The 15907-nt window shown below is 42.5% G+C and overlaps 1 protein-coding gene across 1 annotated transcript in view; it reads right to left on the bottom strand.

Moving 5' to 3' along the window:
• The window catches only part of COG6 (component of oligomeric golgi complex 6), a 472069-nt gene that overhangs the window by 76028 nt on the left and 380134 nt on the right, over positions 1-15907 (bottom strand). The window contains exon 16 of the mRNA XM_085621768.1: positions 9475-9582. Coding sequence (XP_085477894.1) covers positions 9475-9582 — 108 coding nt within the window. The remainder of the gene's footprint in view (positions 1-9474; positions 9583-15907) is intronic.

Genomic DNA, 15907 nt, shown 5'->3' with positions numbered 1-15907 from the left:
ATTTCAATATTTATATGGCACCGCTGGCCAGCATACCCAAAATCCACAGACTCAACATCATATCCTACACCAACACACAACTCAAGTTGTCTTTCTCTGAACACCACCAACACCGACTTCCACAACTGCATGACAGACGTCGCCAATGGATGAAGGACAACTGCTTGAAGCTCAACACAGACAAGACAGAGGCACTGATTTTCTGAAACAAAATCTCCCCATTAGATGCATGCTGGTGGACTCGGACCTACTCCTACCCCCACTGACCACGCTAGGAACATAGGCATCATTTCTCGACGGCAAGCTAACCATGACGACTCAGGTCAACTCTATCTCCTCCTCCTGCTTCTTCATCCTCTGCATGCTTCGTAAGATATTGAAACAACTACCCCGAAGCTCAAGACGAACTATCACCTCCTCCGAAGACTACAGACCATACAGAACAGTGCAGCCGGACTCATCCTGATCTCCCTAGATAAACGCCACATCACCACCTACGTCAGGGAGATCCATAGGCTCCCTGTACAGAAAAGATGTCAGTTCAAGCTCCTGGGCCATGCTTACAAGGCCCTACACAACAGCAGACCCGCCTACCTGAACCACTGCCTGAACTTCCGTCAGACACCTCTGCTCTCCGTCCCTTTCTCTAACCCACACCCCCTGCATCCGACATAGCAGATGCGGAGGTCGCCTCTTCTCCTACCTAACAGTAAAGACATGAAAGAAGCTACCCTTTCATCTACAGACCTCTTCATCTCTTCCAGAGTTCCGAAATTTCCTGAAGACCTGTTTATTTGGCTAACCCTGCCTACGTCTGGATACCCTCACGGGTGACAAGTAGCGCTCTACAAATATACTGATTGATTGATTGAATAAGGGAGGTAAATCATCCCCATCATCATCATCTCTGGGTAGTGGCAAGTTTTTGTCAGAATTGGAGTCAAAAACACAATGGAGCCTAGGAGGGTTCCTTTGTGGTAGTGGGATCACAGACTCAGACTCCGTATGTATGGTGATCCGTTGAACTGTAGGAATTTCTGAGCGTGACTTCAGATGAGGTAATGCTGTAGCCAGTTTGGGGTTGTATATCAGAGTTGGTAGCTGATTGGCCTCCGGTGCTGTCGGCGTTGATGATCGGAACCAACACAAGCTATGGAAACAAAGTAAAAGTATGCAGCAGAGTCAGTATGGAGCTTGTGACACGTACTAAGGGGTCAAGATGGTGAAAAGGACATATCAGCTGGTGACAATCTGTCTGAGGGCCACTGTGGATCCTTGGATCTCGAAGGTGCATCACAGGGAGTGGGAAGAGTGCCAAAGATACACAAAATGGCTTCCTCAAAGGCCTCAACCTGCTGCAGCATCGCTGATGGCTGTGGAAATCAGGGCACACCAAGATCAAATGTGGGACAGAGTGGTGGAAAGGAGTCAAGTCCTGCTTCACTTTTCTGTGGTTCGTTTTGGACTTCAACTTACTGGAGGACTTTGACCGCGATGACTACTTCGCCTAGGAGCCGCCTCGAAGCTTGACCATGACCTCAAACTTAGAGCGGGACTTATGAGAGGGCCACAACCTCTTGTGTTTGGGGATGTACAACTTCCCTTCTCAGTGCCAGATTGCCTTTGGGAACATGAAGGCACACTTATCGCACAACTTGGAGTCGTGCCTTAGCCCAAACATCAAAGACACACCTTGTGCGGTTCTGTGACCGACATCTGTTTTCTGAGTAGCTGCATGGTTTGAAGCTTGTAGTTTTAGTAGGAAAAGTCATTCCCTTATACAGTGGATTTAGTTTTAGGAGTCATCGGAAGATCAAAGGAGTGGCGCTCAGGATACATGTTCGAAGGTGCAGAAACAAATGAACTGATGTCAGCACACAGGGGTGTCATTTTTATGTGGCTTTGATCTGTCACATCTGGGGTGGTACGGAGCCAACAAGGAACTGCACCTTGCGGCGCATGGGAACATTGCTAGAAAAAACATCCAATCCAGTCTGGTGCATGAGGAATAGTCTAAAGGTAAGGAATCTGCAGTTATCGGGAGCCGGTCAAGAAGAAGGTCAACCCCACATTTGTTTATTGTTTTAAGTCATATACTATGTTCAGTGTGTACCTTCTTTGTCAGATTGCTCTTCCTTTCTCATTTTACTTGCGAGTTCTCTCTATATAAAACTACAAGAGATCTCAAAAATCTGAGGCATTTTGGAGGAGGGAAAGACCACATTGCAGTGGAGAAACATCTGTGGAGACAATGGATATTTCATTCCCTGCATTGTTCTGAAAATACAGGGAAATTATCAAATATCTAATTTGTTTGATTAGAGGGGAAAATAAAAGGATGAAATCACATAGTGTAGGAGTTAATTGCTATTAAAAATGTAAGTCGTATTCTCTTGGAGCAGCTACAGAAGTCTATTAAAGTCACACAGTATGAAATCCTCAGTGAAATGGCATTTTGAAACTTTCCAAAACGACTCTTAACATAACATGTGTATTTGTATAGCACATTATCACCCCCAAAGGGGCATCTTGGCACTGAATAACAGATGTCTGTTATTACCCAACTCAATGGTACTTATTTTCTCTAAGCCCCTGGGACTCCCATGAGTAGAGGTTCTACTCAAAATCTGCTTCTAATCCCTGGCATCAGCCCGGAACCACGAACCCTTCACACTCTGCACCCGCCAAGCCTGGCCTGTGCCGGAGTGAACAAAGACCACGAGGACGACCCCACGGCGACTGTGACCCCGAGTCCGGCACCCAAGGACTTCCCTCGACGCTCCTGAAGATGCCTGCAGCCTCAGAACCAGGTGCCCCGCCAACCGCGATCAACAGAGGGTAAGATTTCCTGACACCATAAGGCACCCCTGCACCCGGCGCCTCGCGGCCCCCTGTGCCCAACTCCAGGGTACCTACCTATCCTTCAACTACCCAACTTACCTCTCGAAGTGATGGTGGCACCTGAAGAATCTTCGTCCCCGAGCTTGCAGTCTTTTTCTAAACCGGAGCTTTCCCATTGAAATCAATTGAGCGCCCGAAGGCTCAAAAGCACCCTGCACCCAGCCGCCCGAGTGGCCCTGGCAGTGTAACCTCTACACCTATCTACTTGCCCATTTGCCCTGAGCAAGTGACCAGGAGCCCAGCTCCCACAGCCGCGTGGCCTGCTAGTCAGCAGCCACCAACCAAGGCCCCCCTGCCTCCCATAGGATAACATTGGGCATAACTCTCTCTGCACCCGGCTGCCCCTGTGCCGCTGAGGGTGTAACAACTGTACCTACCTGACCCTGGGAGACCCCTGAGTCTATGCCCAGAACCTTAACTCTGCCAGTTGAGTACTTACCTTAAAGCCGATAACTCAATTTTCTCCATAGGGTAACATTGACTGGTTTTTCCTGAAATTTCTTCTAAGTGTGGATTTTTCAAAACTTAAAATATTCACCAAAAATCAGCCGAGTAACGAAAACGAAAATACTCACCTGCTATTAGGTGAGCTGCCAGTGCTGGATCTAGGTACCCAGCACTGACTCTGAAAAATATCCACAACCGTACTTACCAGTAACCCAATTTGCTTCCATAGGAAACCATTGACTGTTTTTCTGTGAAATTTCTTCTAAGTGTCGATTTCTGCAAACTTTAAATATTCTTTAAAAATCGTACAAATTATGAAAACGTAATTACTTACCTGTTTTGGATAAAGATCCCAGTACTGAGTCTAGGCACCCAGTACTGGATTACAAAAGTAACGAGAACATAATATACCTGCAACTTGAATTTTCTTCCATAGGGAATCATTGACTGTTTTTCTATGAAATATTTTCTAAGTGTCAACTTTTAAAATAGCAAAATATTGTCTAAAAATCATAACAGTAACCAAGTCGACTTTTATCACTTGTTTCTAAGTACTGACCCAGGACTGAATCTAGGATCCAGAAGTAATCCTAAAAGTAATCTGTTGCAAATAACTTGAAACTTCCATTGAACTCAATGCATGATTGTGTTTAAAATTGTGTTGCTATTGCAACCACTTGTAACTTTCTGCAAAAGTCAAATGCATATTGCAAAAGTATTTATAAAAAGCATCTCATTCTGAGGAAGTATATTTTAATACCTATTGTTGGTTCTAAAATAAAACAAGCAAATATTTTTTATATATAAACCATTGGCCTAGAGTTCAGTTATTGAGTGTGTGAGACCATTTGCTGACTGAGTGTGTGCAACAAATGCTTTACACTGTCCTCTGATACTGCCTTACTGCTCGACCAAGCTACCACTTTAGAGAGTAAGGTTATATCGAAGTTTAGCCTCTGCCAAACCTCTGGGGACTGTGGACTCTGTACACCCTGTACCTATTGGGGAACAGTATATACAGAGCCACTTTCTCACAGTATGTACATCACTCAAATACAACTCTAATAAATGTGCAATCATGGCTATTTGTCAATTACTTTAAGCTAAACTCTTCGAAGATGGTATTCTTCCTCTTTATTCCCCTGCACAACGCGCCCCACAACCCTTGGAATAATACTGAATAAAAACCTAAACAAGCTTACCCATATCAACTCCTTGGCCAAAAACGCTTTATATCAAGTCAGACTTCTAAAAAAGATCAAACATTTCATCTTGCAACTAGATTTACAAAAACTCGTACAGGTTCTAGGAACCTCTAGTCTTGACTATTGTAGCATGGTGTGGCACAGCGACCAGAGCGGCTGACTCCGGAGCACGCATCCCATGGTCTGATCTCCGTCGCCAGCGGCAGCTCAGATCAGCATCATGTGACTCTTGGCAATAGCTCACTTAATTTCCCTAACGGCCCCCCTAGGCCTGGATACCCTTAGGGGTGATAAGTGTACGCTTTACAAATGTGAAATTATTATTAACATGATTCTAGCCGACACTTAGAAATTTCATCACACACCCATGAAGGCCATTCTCAATGTAGCTGCAAGGCTAGTCTCGGGAGCCAGGGGCTTTGACCACATTACTCCCCTACTGATCACTCTGAAGTGGCTACAAATAGCAGTTAAGATAATTTTCAAAAGGGCTTGCTTTACTTACAAAGGACTCCTAAATACTTGGCCTGTAAACCCAACCTTTACGGAGGCAGCTGATCCCTGAGAAGCTCGGTCATATTATTCCTGAGTGACCTAGATTCAAGAAGGAGAAATCCCTCTCATGCTCCTTAACTGGAAATGCTCCAAGGATCTGACACTAACTACCTCCAAAGATTTGCACAAGCCCCTCCCTGGCTTCTTTCAAGAAGAGCATTAAATCCCTTCTGCCTGAAAGATATCTAATGAAATGACCTGCCATTATGTGCTGACGATAGTTCCTTTAATCCCTCCATGGTGATTAACCGATTTTCTCCCTCTCTCTCTTCTGTATCTAACCCCTGTAAATATGCTCCCTAGTTTTACGTGTCCTTAAAACCATCCTCACTGTAACGTGTTATTAACTTGTATACTGTACAGCACTCTGATACCGTCGGTTCTTGTATGCACTTTATAAAACGCTCAATAAATAAAAATAAACAAATAGAACCGTAACACCTTTCACAACACACAGGCACTCACCACACTGCAAAACCATTACTAAATTTAAGTTGCTGCTCCAAACAACATTTTTAGGTCGAACCTAGCCAGCGCATGCGCTGGTCTGAGAGACATGCTGTTTTCAGATATGGACTTGAAGCTCCGCCCATCTTTTTAATTGCCTCCTGTCACTGTCCTTTGTAAACTGTGGCTTTTTATTGGCCAATAGGTTTGGCAGTCCCTCCTTAGTGCTGCCTTGTCTCATCTTGTAACCTCCCATAAGGACTGGCCCTCTTACGTGCGTTGTTAGTTCGTAGGCTTTAAATACAGCCTTCGAGCACTTATTTTTGATGACGTTCTCCTGCCTGCCCTAGCAGGCAGAACATGCTCTTCACTGCTTTTTTTAAAATGCTAGTATGCGCCTTTTGTTAGGCGTCAACCGCCATATTAATGTTTTTTTAAGCTGGCTTCCAGGGACAACATTGTGCTGACTCAAAGCTAACACAGTATCTGTGGCCAACAACAGAACCACAGCAGCTGGAGGCAGCTCAGTCTCCTGCTACAATAAACTCAGAAGCCGCTGGAGGCATCTCAGTTTCAGATGCGATATACCCAGCAGCAGCTGAGGCAGGTCAGTCTCTGGGTACAATAAACTCAGCAGCTGGAGGGAGGTCCATCTCAGATGCGATTAGGACAGCAAACCCGGCAGACACTGGAGGCAGCTCAGTCTCTGGTACAATAAACTCATCAGTAGCTGGATGTAGCTCAGTCTCCGGTACAATAAACTTCAGTAGGCGCTGGAGGCAGCTCAGTCTCAGATGCTAATAACACAACAAACCCAGCAGCCGCTAGAGGCCGCTCAGTCGAGGAAGGTCATTGCGATAAAATTCTAGATGAGTCGATCTCAAAACCAAGTGCTTCAGTCTCACTCCAGGAGAGAACAACTATATTAACAAGCAAAAAAGAGCAGAAGAGCACTCCGGGCAGGACCAGCATTCACCCGTACTTGGATTTGGGGGGCACCTTCTGGAGGGACATGGCACACTGGGGGCAGGTATAGTGGGTACAAGTGAGAGGACGTATCTCCTGGAACATGATGCACCGCTCCCCCCCACGATGGGTAAAAGCAGGAGTTAAAAACTTGTGAAAGTGAGGAAGGGCAAGGAGAAACCTCCAATAAAAGCAGCAACAACCCCTGCAGCCAATAAAAGCAAGAGAAGAGAACTCCCCATACAGCACAGCTCCCCAGAGAGCTTTAAGGTCACCTCCTGCCCCATCCAAGAGCAAAACTGCACAGGATTGACTCCCTGATGCATTATACACACCACCCGTGATGTCTTAAAAAGGCCACACCCCACTAGGAAAGGCACCAAGTGTGTTACGAGCACTTCGCCTCGCGCTAAAAGTTAAAAAAACAAGTTTGAGGAGGAGGCAGCAGGGGGAGGGGACAGAGGAGGGGTGCTGCGCTTCCCTTGAGGGAGCAAGCAAGAACTGGTTTCAAAGCTCGCTCCCCCAAGGGAATCGCCAAATGTGCACGCGTTGCATTTAAAACAATGCAATGCGTGCACGTTTTTGCCTGAAAAGGGGAATCGATTGAAAAAGGTATTTTTCCTATGCAACGCATGCGCGCTGCGTAGGCAAGACCTAAAAAATTTATTAACAACAAGCAAACAGCTACTGATGTAACTGTGGAAAAGACCGAGATATGCCTCCAAGTCAATCATCCGCCTCAACCTGTCATCTGAACAGTAGTCTGCAGAAATCTGCCCCCCGTCCCCCACACAAGCAGTGCCTCGAGCTGCGCTGCTCCGTGCAAACTGTGAAAAGCTGCACTTTTAACCATGGGAAATAGACAGGGCAGAAGGGTGCGCTGCTGCCCCCACAGTGACACCCGGACAGCAGCAGGTTTGTTTAATTTAGCTGGTCCTTCTGCCTTCATCCAAACTTTTCTCCAAAAGCTTCTTGCTCTTGGAGAGGATCTTGTTTGAGGGTCTTATGACTGAAGTGCTCGCCATTCTGATGCAAAAGGTTTCGAATTTGTGAGAGTTTGAGCTATTGGCATTGTAAATTTTATTTAAGTGTTGGTTTTTAAAACAGATAAATAAAAGGCATTGTCATTTACAATGCTAATAGCTTAAACTTTCGCAAAGATGAGATTTATTGCATTGCACATGCTTGTTAAAGATCTTTTGCTGACACACACACAGATCTGGTAGGTAATATTTACATAGTAGGACTGTTGCATGGTGGGATGGTAAATGGGTCACAACACCTCCCAACCCCCTCGAGCTTCCCCCTACAACCCTATGTCCCTCTCAAATAGGTTCTTTGTTTTAAAAGAATGACAACTATCCAAGGGTTACCCCACAAGAGACTTAATTTTAACCAAAGAATGAGTGGTATTCTAGTACCTGACATTTATTTAAAAAGGCAAAAACAATTTAAAAGACATGCTTTAGATTCCTCTCCTCTACAATATTTTATAGTGCTCAAGTCTCGGAGAATAGGAAAGGCGTTAGGGGTCTTGAGAAATGAGCCATGGCTGCAACACGTAATACACACAGCATTATGTCAATATCAATCTAAAATCTTGGGTTTGCTCTATCTTTTCCACAATCGCTGATTCGAGTCCACATTTAAAATCCATTTCACACTTCTGTCCATTTTCAAGCATTGGAGAGTGACTTCTCCACATCCTGGTCATTTGGAAAAACTCAAGATTTAACTTGCTGTCTATTTTTTAAGGCATGATCTAAAAGTCCCTGTTCATAATTCCTCACTCATTCTCTCCCACACCGTACACAAAAGATTTAGCAGTCTTCTCCATATATTTCCGTAGATGCAATCAATTAAGCCCAGGTCATGCATGCAATCTTCAGTCAGTTTTTCCATTTTAGTCTATAGCAGGGTTCTCCAATGAGTATCTCATGAGTTACTGGTACCTCTCAAGCTACTTGTAAGTAGCTCTCCTCTGTGTTGCCCACTCTACTAAAATATAAGCTTTTGCTTTGGTGAATTTATATAGGCATCCCAAAATTAAAACAACTGTATTTCAGATGTAAATATATGTGCTTTCAGAACTCATAAACTGATGATTAAGGAAAAGAATTGTTACATTTCCAATCTATATTTGAAGCTAAATGTTTGAGTGATCAATCATGCAGTATTGGAGAGACTTATTGCTAACATTCCCATGGTGCTAGGTCAATTTCAGCTATGGATGTAAGATATTAGTTATTTAGGGGCATTTCAAATTGATAAAAGCGTTTTACATTACTGCTGGAAACCCTGCCTGATACAACAATGTCATTATTGTTAATCTTGCATGCAGTGGCCACTAATGTAATCTTGTGTGCTGAGGGCACTATTACAACACCAAAAATCATAGTAGCTCGGGATCATTTTCACTGAACATAAGTAGCTCTTATTACGGAAAAGGTTGGAGACCCCTGGTCTGTAGCTCTGTGTATGCTGCGGCTGAAGGTTAAAAACTATACAGAGAAAACAGAACTCACAATGCCCAAATTGATGATTGCTTAAAGATCGTGATTGTCTGAAAGTATAGGACCGGACATGCGGCCAATAGCTAAAAGTGGCAAATAAAATCGACGCTAGGAAGACCTACGTTACTAGACTGTATTGGCAAAATAAATGCCCACAGGTTGCCCTTAATGGGGAAGTAAAGGATTGCTTTCTTAGGCTCCTTCAAAAGTTGGTGTTTTTATAATGTCTGTCTGTACTAATAATTGGTCCAACATTTATAATGTAATAAGTGAGAAGGTAACTTATTTTTTCTGACACACTTTGCCTCTCGTTACTCCAACACCATCAAGAAAAGGTGGACCCTTAGAGACATACGTTACAGGTGTGTTGTACTACCAGACAACGGTAGCCCAGTGCACTGTGCCGTTTTCTTAGACTTTACCCTCCAAAGAATGCTCACCTGTTCGGGTCTGTATTGCTGCACAGCGCTGTACATGTAACTCAGCCCCGCTCTGGTTAACACGTAGGAGGCCTGTTCGTTGATGAGAGTATCCAAATGTGCCTCAATCTGCAGAACAAAAGAAAACATTATGAGCAAATTTACAACTAGGTTTCTCATTCTGCCTTTTCCTATCTTATATTAGTATCTACCATGGAGGTACAATAAATCAACCTTGACTGAAAAATGCATGTCAAATTCATTCTTGTAGTTGCAAATTCCAAAAGATCGACCAAATAATTGTGCTTTTTTCAAGACACATGGAAAAGTGAAAACAAACATAGTTGTGAGGATTAGAAGTCAAAATAATGTTCTTGGTAGCTGGATCTTCAGTAGAGTAAACTGTATTTAATGTTCTTATTGTGTCACGAAGATGAAGATGATGTTTTCCTGAGCCTGAGATACTTTTTATGTGATTAGGTCTGTATAAGATCTTTACTCGATATATTTGAGTATGTGGACACAAAGCTGGCCCAGTTCCCCATAATTATCACCTTCCATGCTGTTCAAAGGGCTCCCATTGAATACTTGCCTGTATCGCTTAAATAAAGAAAGCAAAAAACAATGGTTCTGTCGGGAAACATACAGACTTGTTTGGGTATGTACTTAATACAATGGAGAACAACGAAGGACACACACAAAGCCAGAATAACAGAAATGAATTTGTTTTACTGGATGGAATTATATCATATAGAAACACCGAAGTGTTTACAGGATGAACCAACCAGGAAGCACGTACAAAATTAAGCAATTAGTGATACACTGTGTACTTTAACAAACCAAAACATCACATGTCACAAATATGTACAATGGACAATACATAGAAATAAACAGACAGATCCAGCTTAGAGTACATAAACCACAACAGGCTATAATTTCCTAATTCTGTATGTGGATTTGCATGGAAGCATTGGACAAGTAATGTCGATGTTTCGACCCTATATGGTGGTGCCAATTAGTGTGCATCAAAGGTGGGTCTTCATCAGGACAGAAGATTGGTTGGGGACCTGTAAGCGCAAAGAATTTGGTGTATCGCTTAAATAGACGTACATTTTAATTGCTTGCTTAACGTCCTCTTGCGATATCATGGCCTTAAATGGTCTTGTGTTCAGCTGCTACATTACTATGTCTTTTGTCTAACAAATTAAGTGCTAAGAAACGGTACAACAATTTGGGCATTCCACGCAAAATAGCAGAATGTTCGTACCACCACAAGCTTTATGCTAGGTTTTAATATTCTGACTTATTTACCAGAATGCAGTCTGTGCCAGTGTTCAATTTGTTTCTTAAAGAAGAAAATATAATCTATTGTTTGTAGGTGAAAAGCACATCTGCATTATGGCAAGGCTGTATAATAATTTTCTATGTCTTCTGTGTCTTTTCAAAGTATTATTGGTACTCAAGACCACTTACTTGACTAGCAAAGAATCAGTGAGAATATTTAATGGCACTCCAATTTAAATAAATTCTTCCACAAAGGTGTCTGTAATCGGGAATAGGTCTATAAAGAATGCATGAGAGGCTGCGTTTTGGGCATAGATAGCAAATTTTGTAATATTTTGCCATTGACAACACCTTAATGCCCAATATTTATCCCTACTTATCATTTTATTTCCCTAACATGTAGAATATAATGACATCTCTGGTAAGTGTTCCATTGATCCCTCTCCCCCTAATCCATAAATATGAGAATATATTTTCAGGAACTGTTAAATCTCATCTTTGTTTTATTGCTTACCAGTCACATAAACATAATACAGAATTACACTGATGCTAACCACTGACATTCTTAAACTACGGTTAATAGGGATTCTAGGAAAGCTGTTGTATGTGGGGCGTACACATCAAAATCAAGCTCTAAAAGCTGAGTGGAAACATGCATTAGAACTCATGTTGCAATTAACAGTATAAGCTGTGAGGGCTACTGAGAGAAGACCCAGTGGCTCATAGCATGGGAATTAGACTACGTATGCAGAGACTGAAATTATTCACAAGATACAGGGAAGAGACCCAAGATGGCCAATGTTGGACTTATGAACAGGAGAATAAGGGAGCAAAATAAATTCACACAGGTAAACAATTGTTCAATTATTTGCTTGTGAAAGGGGAAGATTGGATACTTGGGATTTTTTCCCCATACCTATCTCCATGGAGAGTGACATCAGTGGTTTCCTGTCAAAACCATATTTAAAAGAAGAAGCCAAGCAAGAGGACTGCACTCTTCATCATCCATCTGCATAGGAAGTGACACCACTGGTTTCCTGCCAAAAACATGTTTAGAAGAAGAAGCTAGGCAAGTGAATCTCACTCTCGATCATCCCTCTGCACAACAAGAGACATATCTGGCGTACCACTGATACCGCAGATTGAAACCAAATTTAAATAATATGGTTCAACCTTTCTATTACCGCCACTTACAGGGTCAAGCCCCTTTCCTGTGCTAGTTTCTTTTCACCTCAGGTGACGAATCTTTGTCACTGTATTTTTTAATTCAAAGAGATATTTCGGTAAAACAAGCAAATCTCAAATACAATTCCAAGTTTAGTCAATGATGAGAGTTTGGATAAGTTTTGAAAGCTTTATTCTCGTTAAGAGACTAGTACGTTTCTTTTTATTCTTTTATTCAAATTATTCACTAAATCTTCAGTAGGTTTACAGAAATCTCGTTAAAAGTATTGGTTAGGACAGATATTCAAATAATGCATAAAGCGTGCTCCATAAAGGAATGAAACCCTATTTTAAAGAACAGGACCGAAGTTTCAAAGTTAGTAGAACTCATGAAGAGTTCAAGTTCAAAGGAAAAGAGTGCGATCAAAGAGCATAAAGCTCAAAGCCAAATTAAAGCAGCAGAACTTCCCATGAAGAGTAGTTCATGAAAACTCAGCTGAGTCTCAGCATTAAAAACAACTAATCCCACAGTTGCAGAAGCAATCTGCAATAATAACGTATTACAATAAAGTAAGGATGAACAAGAGCAGCAGTAGCCACAACTGTCAGCAAAGGACAAAGGAATGGGTCTAGGGAAAAAGCATTCGGAGAAGCATTGAAAGAACCTAACTAGAACCAGGCACTAATATAAAAGACATGAAAAGGTGTCGCAGACATTGAAGCAGGCTTCTTCCTCTCTGGACCAATCAACTGGCAGAATTCGTCAGTGAGCAGGTTCAGCTCTTCCTTTCCCACAAAATAACATGTAGCATACAAAGTTTTATCACAAGTTAGCTACAGACATTCGTGCGCAGTTAAGTTATGGAAACATAAGCCTCAGTTTCCATAGTCATCAAACTCAGGTTGGCCTTCTAAATATTAAATGTTCCACTGCATGAACAAATAACTATACTAAAGACGAGAAATATCAACTTACAAAGCTACTGTTAGGTAATGCATTCCATTTAACACAACATGAATTATTGTTTGAAATGTCCAATTACTCTATTCAAGCATTATATGAGACATGAGAAAATAAGAATTTCTCGTCATTCGCGAATAAAATGGTGCTTTTCAAAAATAATACATTTGTCAAACCGAAACATTCTGCAGTCAAAATGAATATTTCTAAGCATGTCACTGTAAGGTCAAGCTTTTAAATGACGTTGTGCACATTTCAGCAATATTAGATTCACTTTAGTTGAAGGAAACTTGCTTCTTAATTGTGCATTTTGTTTGCCCATTTAAATGCCGGTCATATCAGCTTTGAATTTAACATTCATCTTTGCACATTTAGCTGCTAATCTGAATAATTTTGCAATTTAATTAGTGGACCTTATAACCACCAAAACCATGTTTAAAAGAAGAAACCAGGCAAAGGACATCATTCTCACTCACTGATCTCTACAGGATGTAACATCACTGCATTTCTTATCATCCTTCTGCACATCACTGATTTCCCACCACAACCATTTGTAATAGAGGAAGCAGGGCAAGAGGACTGAATTTACCATCATCCATATGCACAAAAAGTGACATCACTGGTTTCTCAAAAAACATCTTTAACAGAAGCCAGGCAAGGGGACTTCATTCCCCTTGACCTATCTGTACAGCAAGTGACATCACTGCATTTCCCATCATCCTCTGCACAGGACTTCCTGCCTTCTCTTTAATTAAGTCAACTCCTCCAGGCATCCCATTGCCTGGGAGTCCCCAGAAACAGGCAGAGAAAGACAAAGGTATTGCCTTTTTGGACCTGGTTGGGTCTGAAAAGGAATTGGCTGGAACTGCTGTTCCACTGAACTTAAAAGGTAAAGTATTACCATGTGCCCGGCCCAGCACCCCACACTGCCAAGCCCAATAATCATACCCACACCAAGACAACACAAACCCTTACATAAAAATCTCAAAAACACATAGACTCAACCTCGTACACGTCCCATTGACTACCACAACCCCTCAAACTACAGAACACACATTCTAACTCATGCTCATCAGGTTTGCTCAACAGTAATCCATGCACCAGACATTGCATCTCATCTCACAAGATTGACACCCTCTTCGTCATAGAAACATGGTTCACCCCACATCCTTGCACATCCTAGAAGTCTTTCTTCCCACAGGCTTCAGCACCAATTGTGTTGACCACACACATATGAAGGGAGGAGGCCACACTGTCATCCATAAGTCCTCCTGGTTCTGTACCTTAGGCAAGCGACACTCAACTCAGTGGAGCTACTGACATGGCACAACTCAGGACACCATCTTATATCTCGTATACAGGCCTCCAGGGCAGAACAAAGACTACACTGATGAATTCTTGGATCTCCTTGTCTCCTCATACACCCACATCCACACCACCCTGTTTAGAGACTTCAACGTCCCTGAGAACACAAGCTCAAAAAACACACAAGAGACCGTTCCCTCAACCTCACCAATGCACTCAATGTGATACAGCATGTCACCCAGTTAACACACGCCAAATACCAAATCCTCAACCTTGTCTTTTCAATGTAACCAACAGTCAAATGGAAACCACTCATACTCCTGGACTGGACAGCTCATCTTCCCATACCTATTTCCCTGCTCAGCACCCCATGAACAACCAAGGTCAAGGCAAAAGACAAGACCAAACCTTCAGTTCCTTCAAATATAACCTCCCTTGATACTGAGAGTTTCATGAATGAACTCCTCTCTCACACTCCACATCTGAAGTAAATAATCTAAAAACATCAACATTTTTTGGGAAACCTAATGAACATCCCCACACCAACTAAAACATGCAAATGCAAGCCAAAACTTTAAGCACCCTAGTACTTTAAAGACCTCACTGACACTCCCTCCACCGGCAGACAGGAAATAATATGCAAGAAAAACAGAACTCTTGATGACCTCATGATACCGAAGTCCCTGCATGCAACACGCAGACAGCTCACCAGTCACCACATCAGCCAAAACACAGTAAGTATAGCTACTCCAATCATGAAACCACCGACAGAAGCAAAATGCTTTTCAACACTATCATGCACTACATCAATCCCTGCCTGACCAACCTACCCCACACTCCACAAAGTGCAATGCCATCAACTTCTTCAGTGAAAAAATAAAAAAGATCTGACAGCATATCGACAACACCAAGCCTGCTTTCCCTTTTACACCCATCGGTTCTCATAGAATCCTAAAATGATCATGCTTCAAAGCCCTATCTCTCACAAATCTCATCAACATACTCTAATCCATCAAAGCCACTTCATATGAAGATTATATCTTACCCTCCTACTTCGCTCTGTAGGGATGCTTTCTCGCCCCTACTCTCCATTCTCAACACCTACCTTCCTCAAGGAACATTCCCAGGAGCTCTCACAACAGACCAGATCCTCCTGCCTCCTAAAGACACCTACAATAGACTCTGATTACCTCACCATTTAACCTTTATCTGAAAAAGCATTGAAAAAGCAGTCAATGCTCAGAATCAAGATCACATTAATGCTAATCTTCTATTGCATGACCACCAATCTGGCTTCAGTTCATGCTGCAACATGAAGACTGCTACCCTACACATTGTGGACAACACCCTTTGACCTCAGATGAAGACAACCCTGTTTCCTGATATAGCTGGACATCTCAGCTACATTTGAGAGTCGACCATTCACCCTTTATCCATACTTCTCCAATAGGACTCACTGGTGATGCCCTTCACTGGCTCTCCTACCTTTCCAATCAACATCAGTTTGTTCACATGGACAGCTCCCTATCTATCTGCAGAGTTTCTCAGAGTTTCATATGGTCTCCTGTCATCTTCAACCTCTACAAGGAGCTTGTTAGGACTGTACTCACAGATAACAGCATCAAGAATCACTAATATTGTGACCGTACACTGCTTGAAATGTACCAGTGCTCCAGAGATCCAACACCTAAAACACAGTCTGCACATCATCCAGACTTGGATGTCCAGCCCTACCTGAAG

The sequence above is a fragment of the Triturus cristatus genome, chromosome 8 (genome assembly GCF_964204655.1).
Source record: "Triturus cristatus chromosome 8, aTriCri1.1, whole genome shotgun sequence".
NCBI classification, from domain to species: domain Eukaryota; kingdom Metazoa; phylum Chordata; class Amphibia; order Caudata; family Salamandridae; genus Triturus; species Triturus cristatus.
Note: the sequence above shows the minus strand (reverse complement) of the source record. Positions and strands in the feature narration are given on the sequence as shown.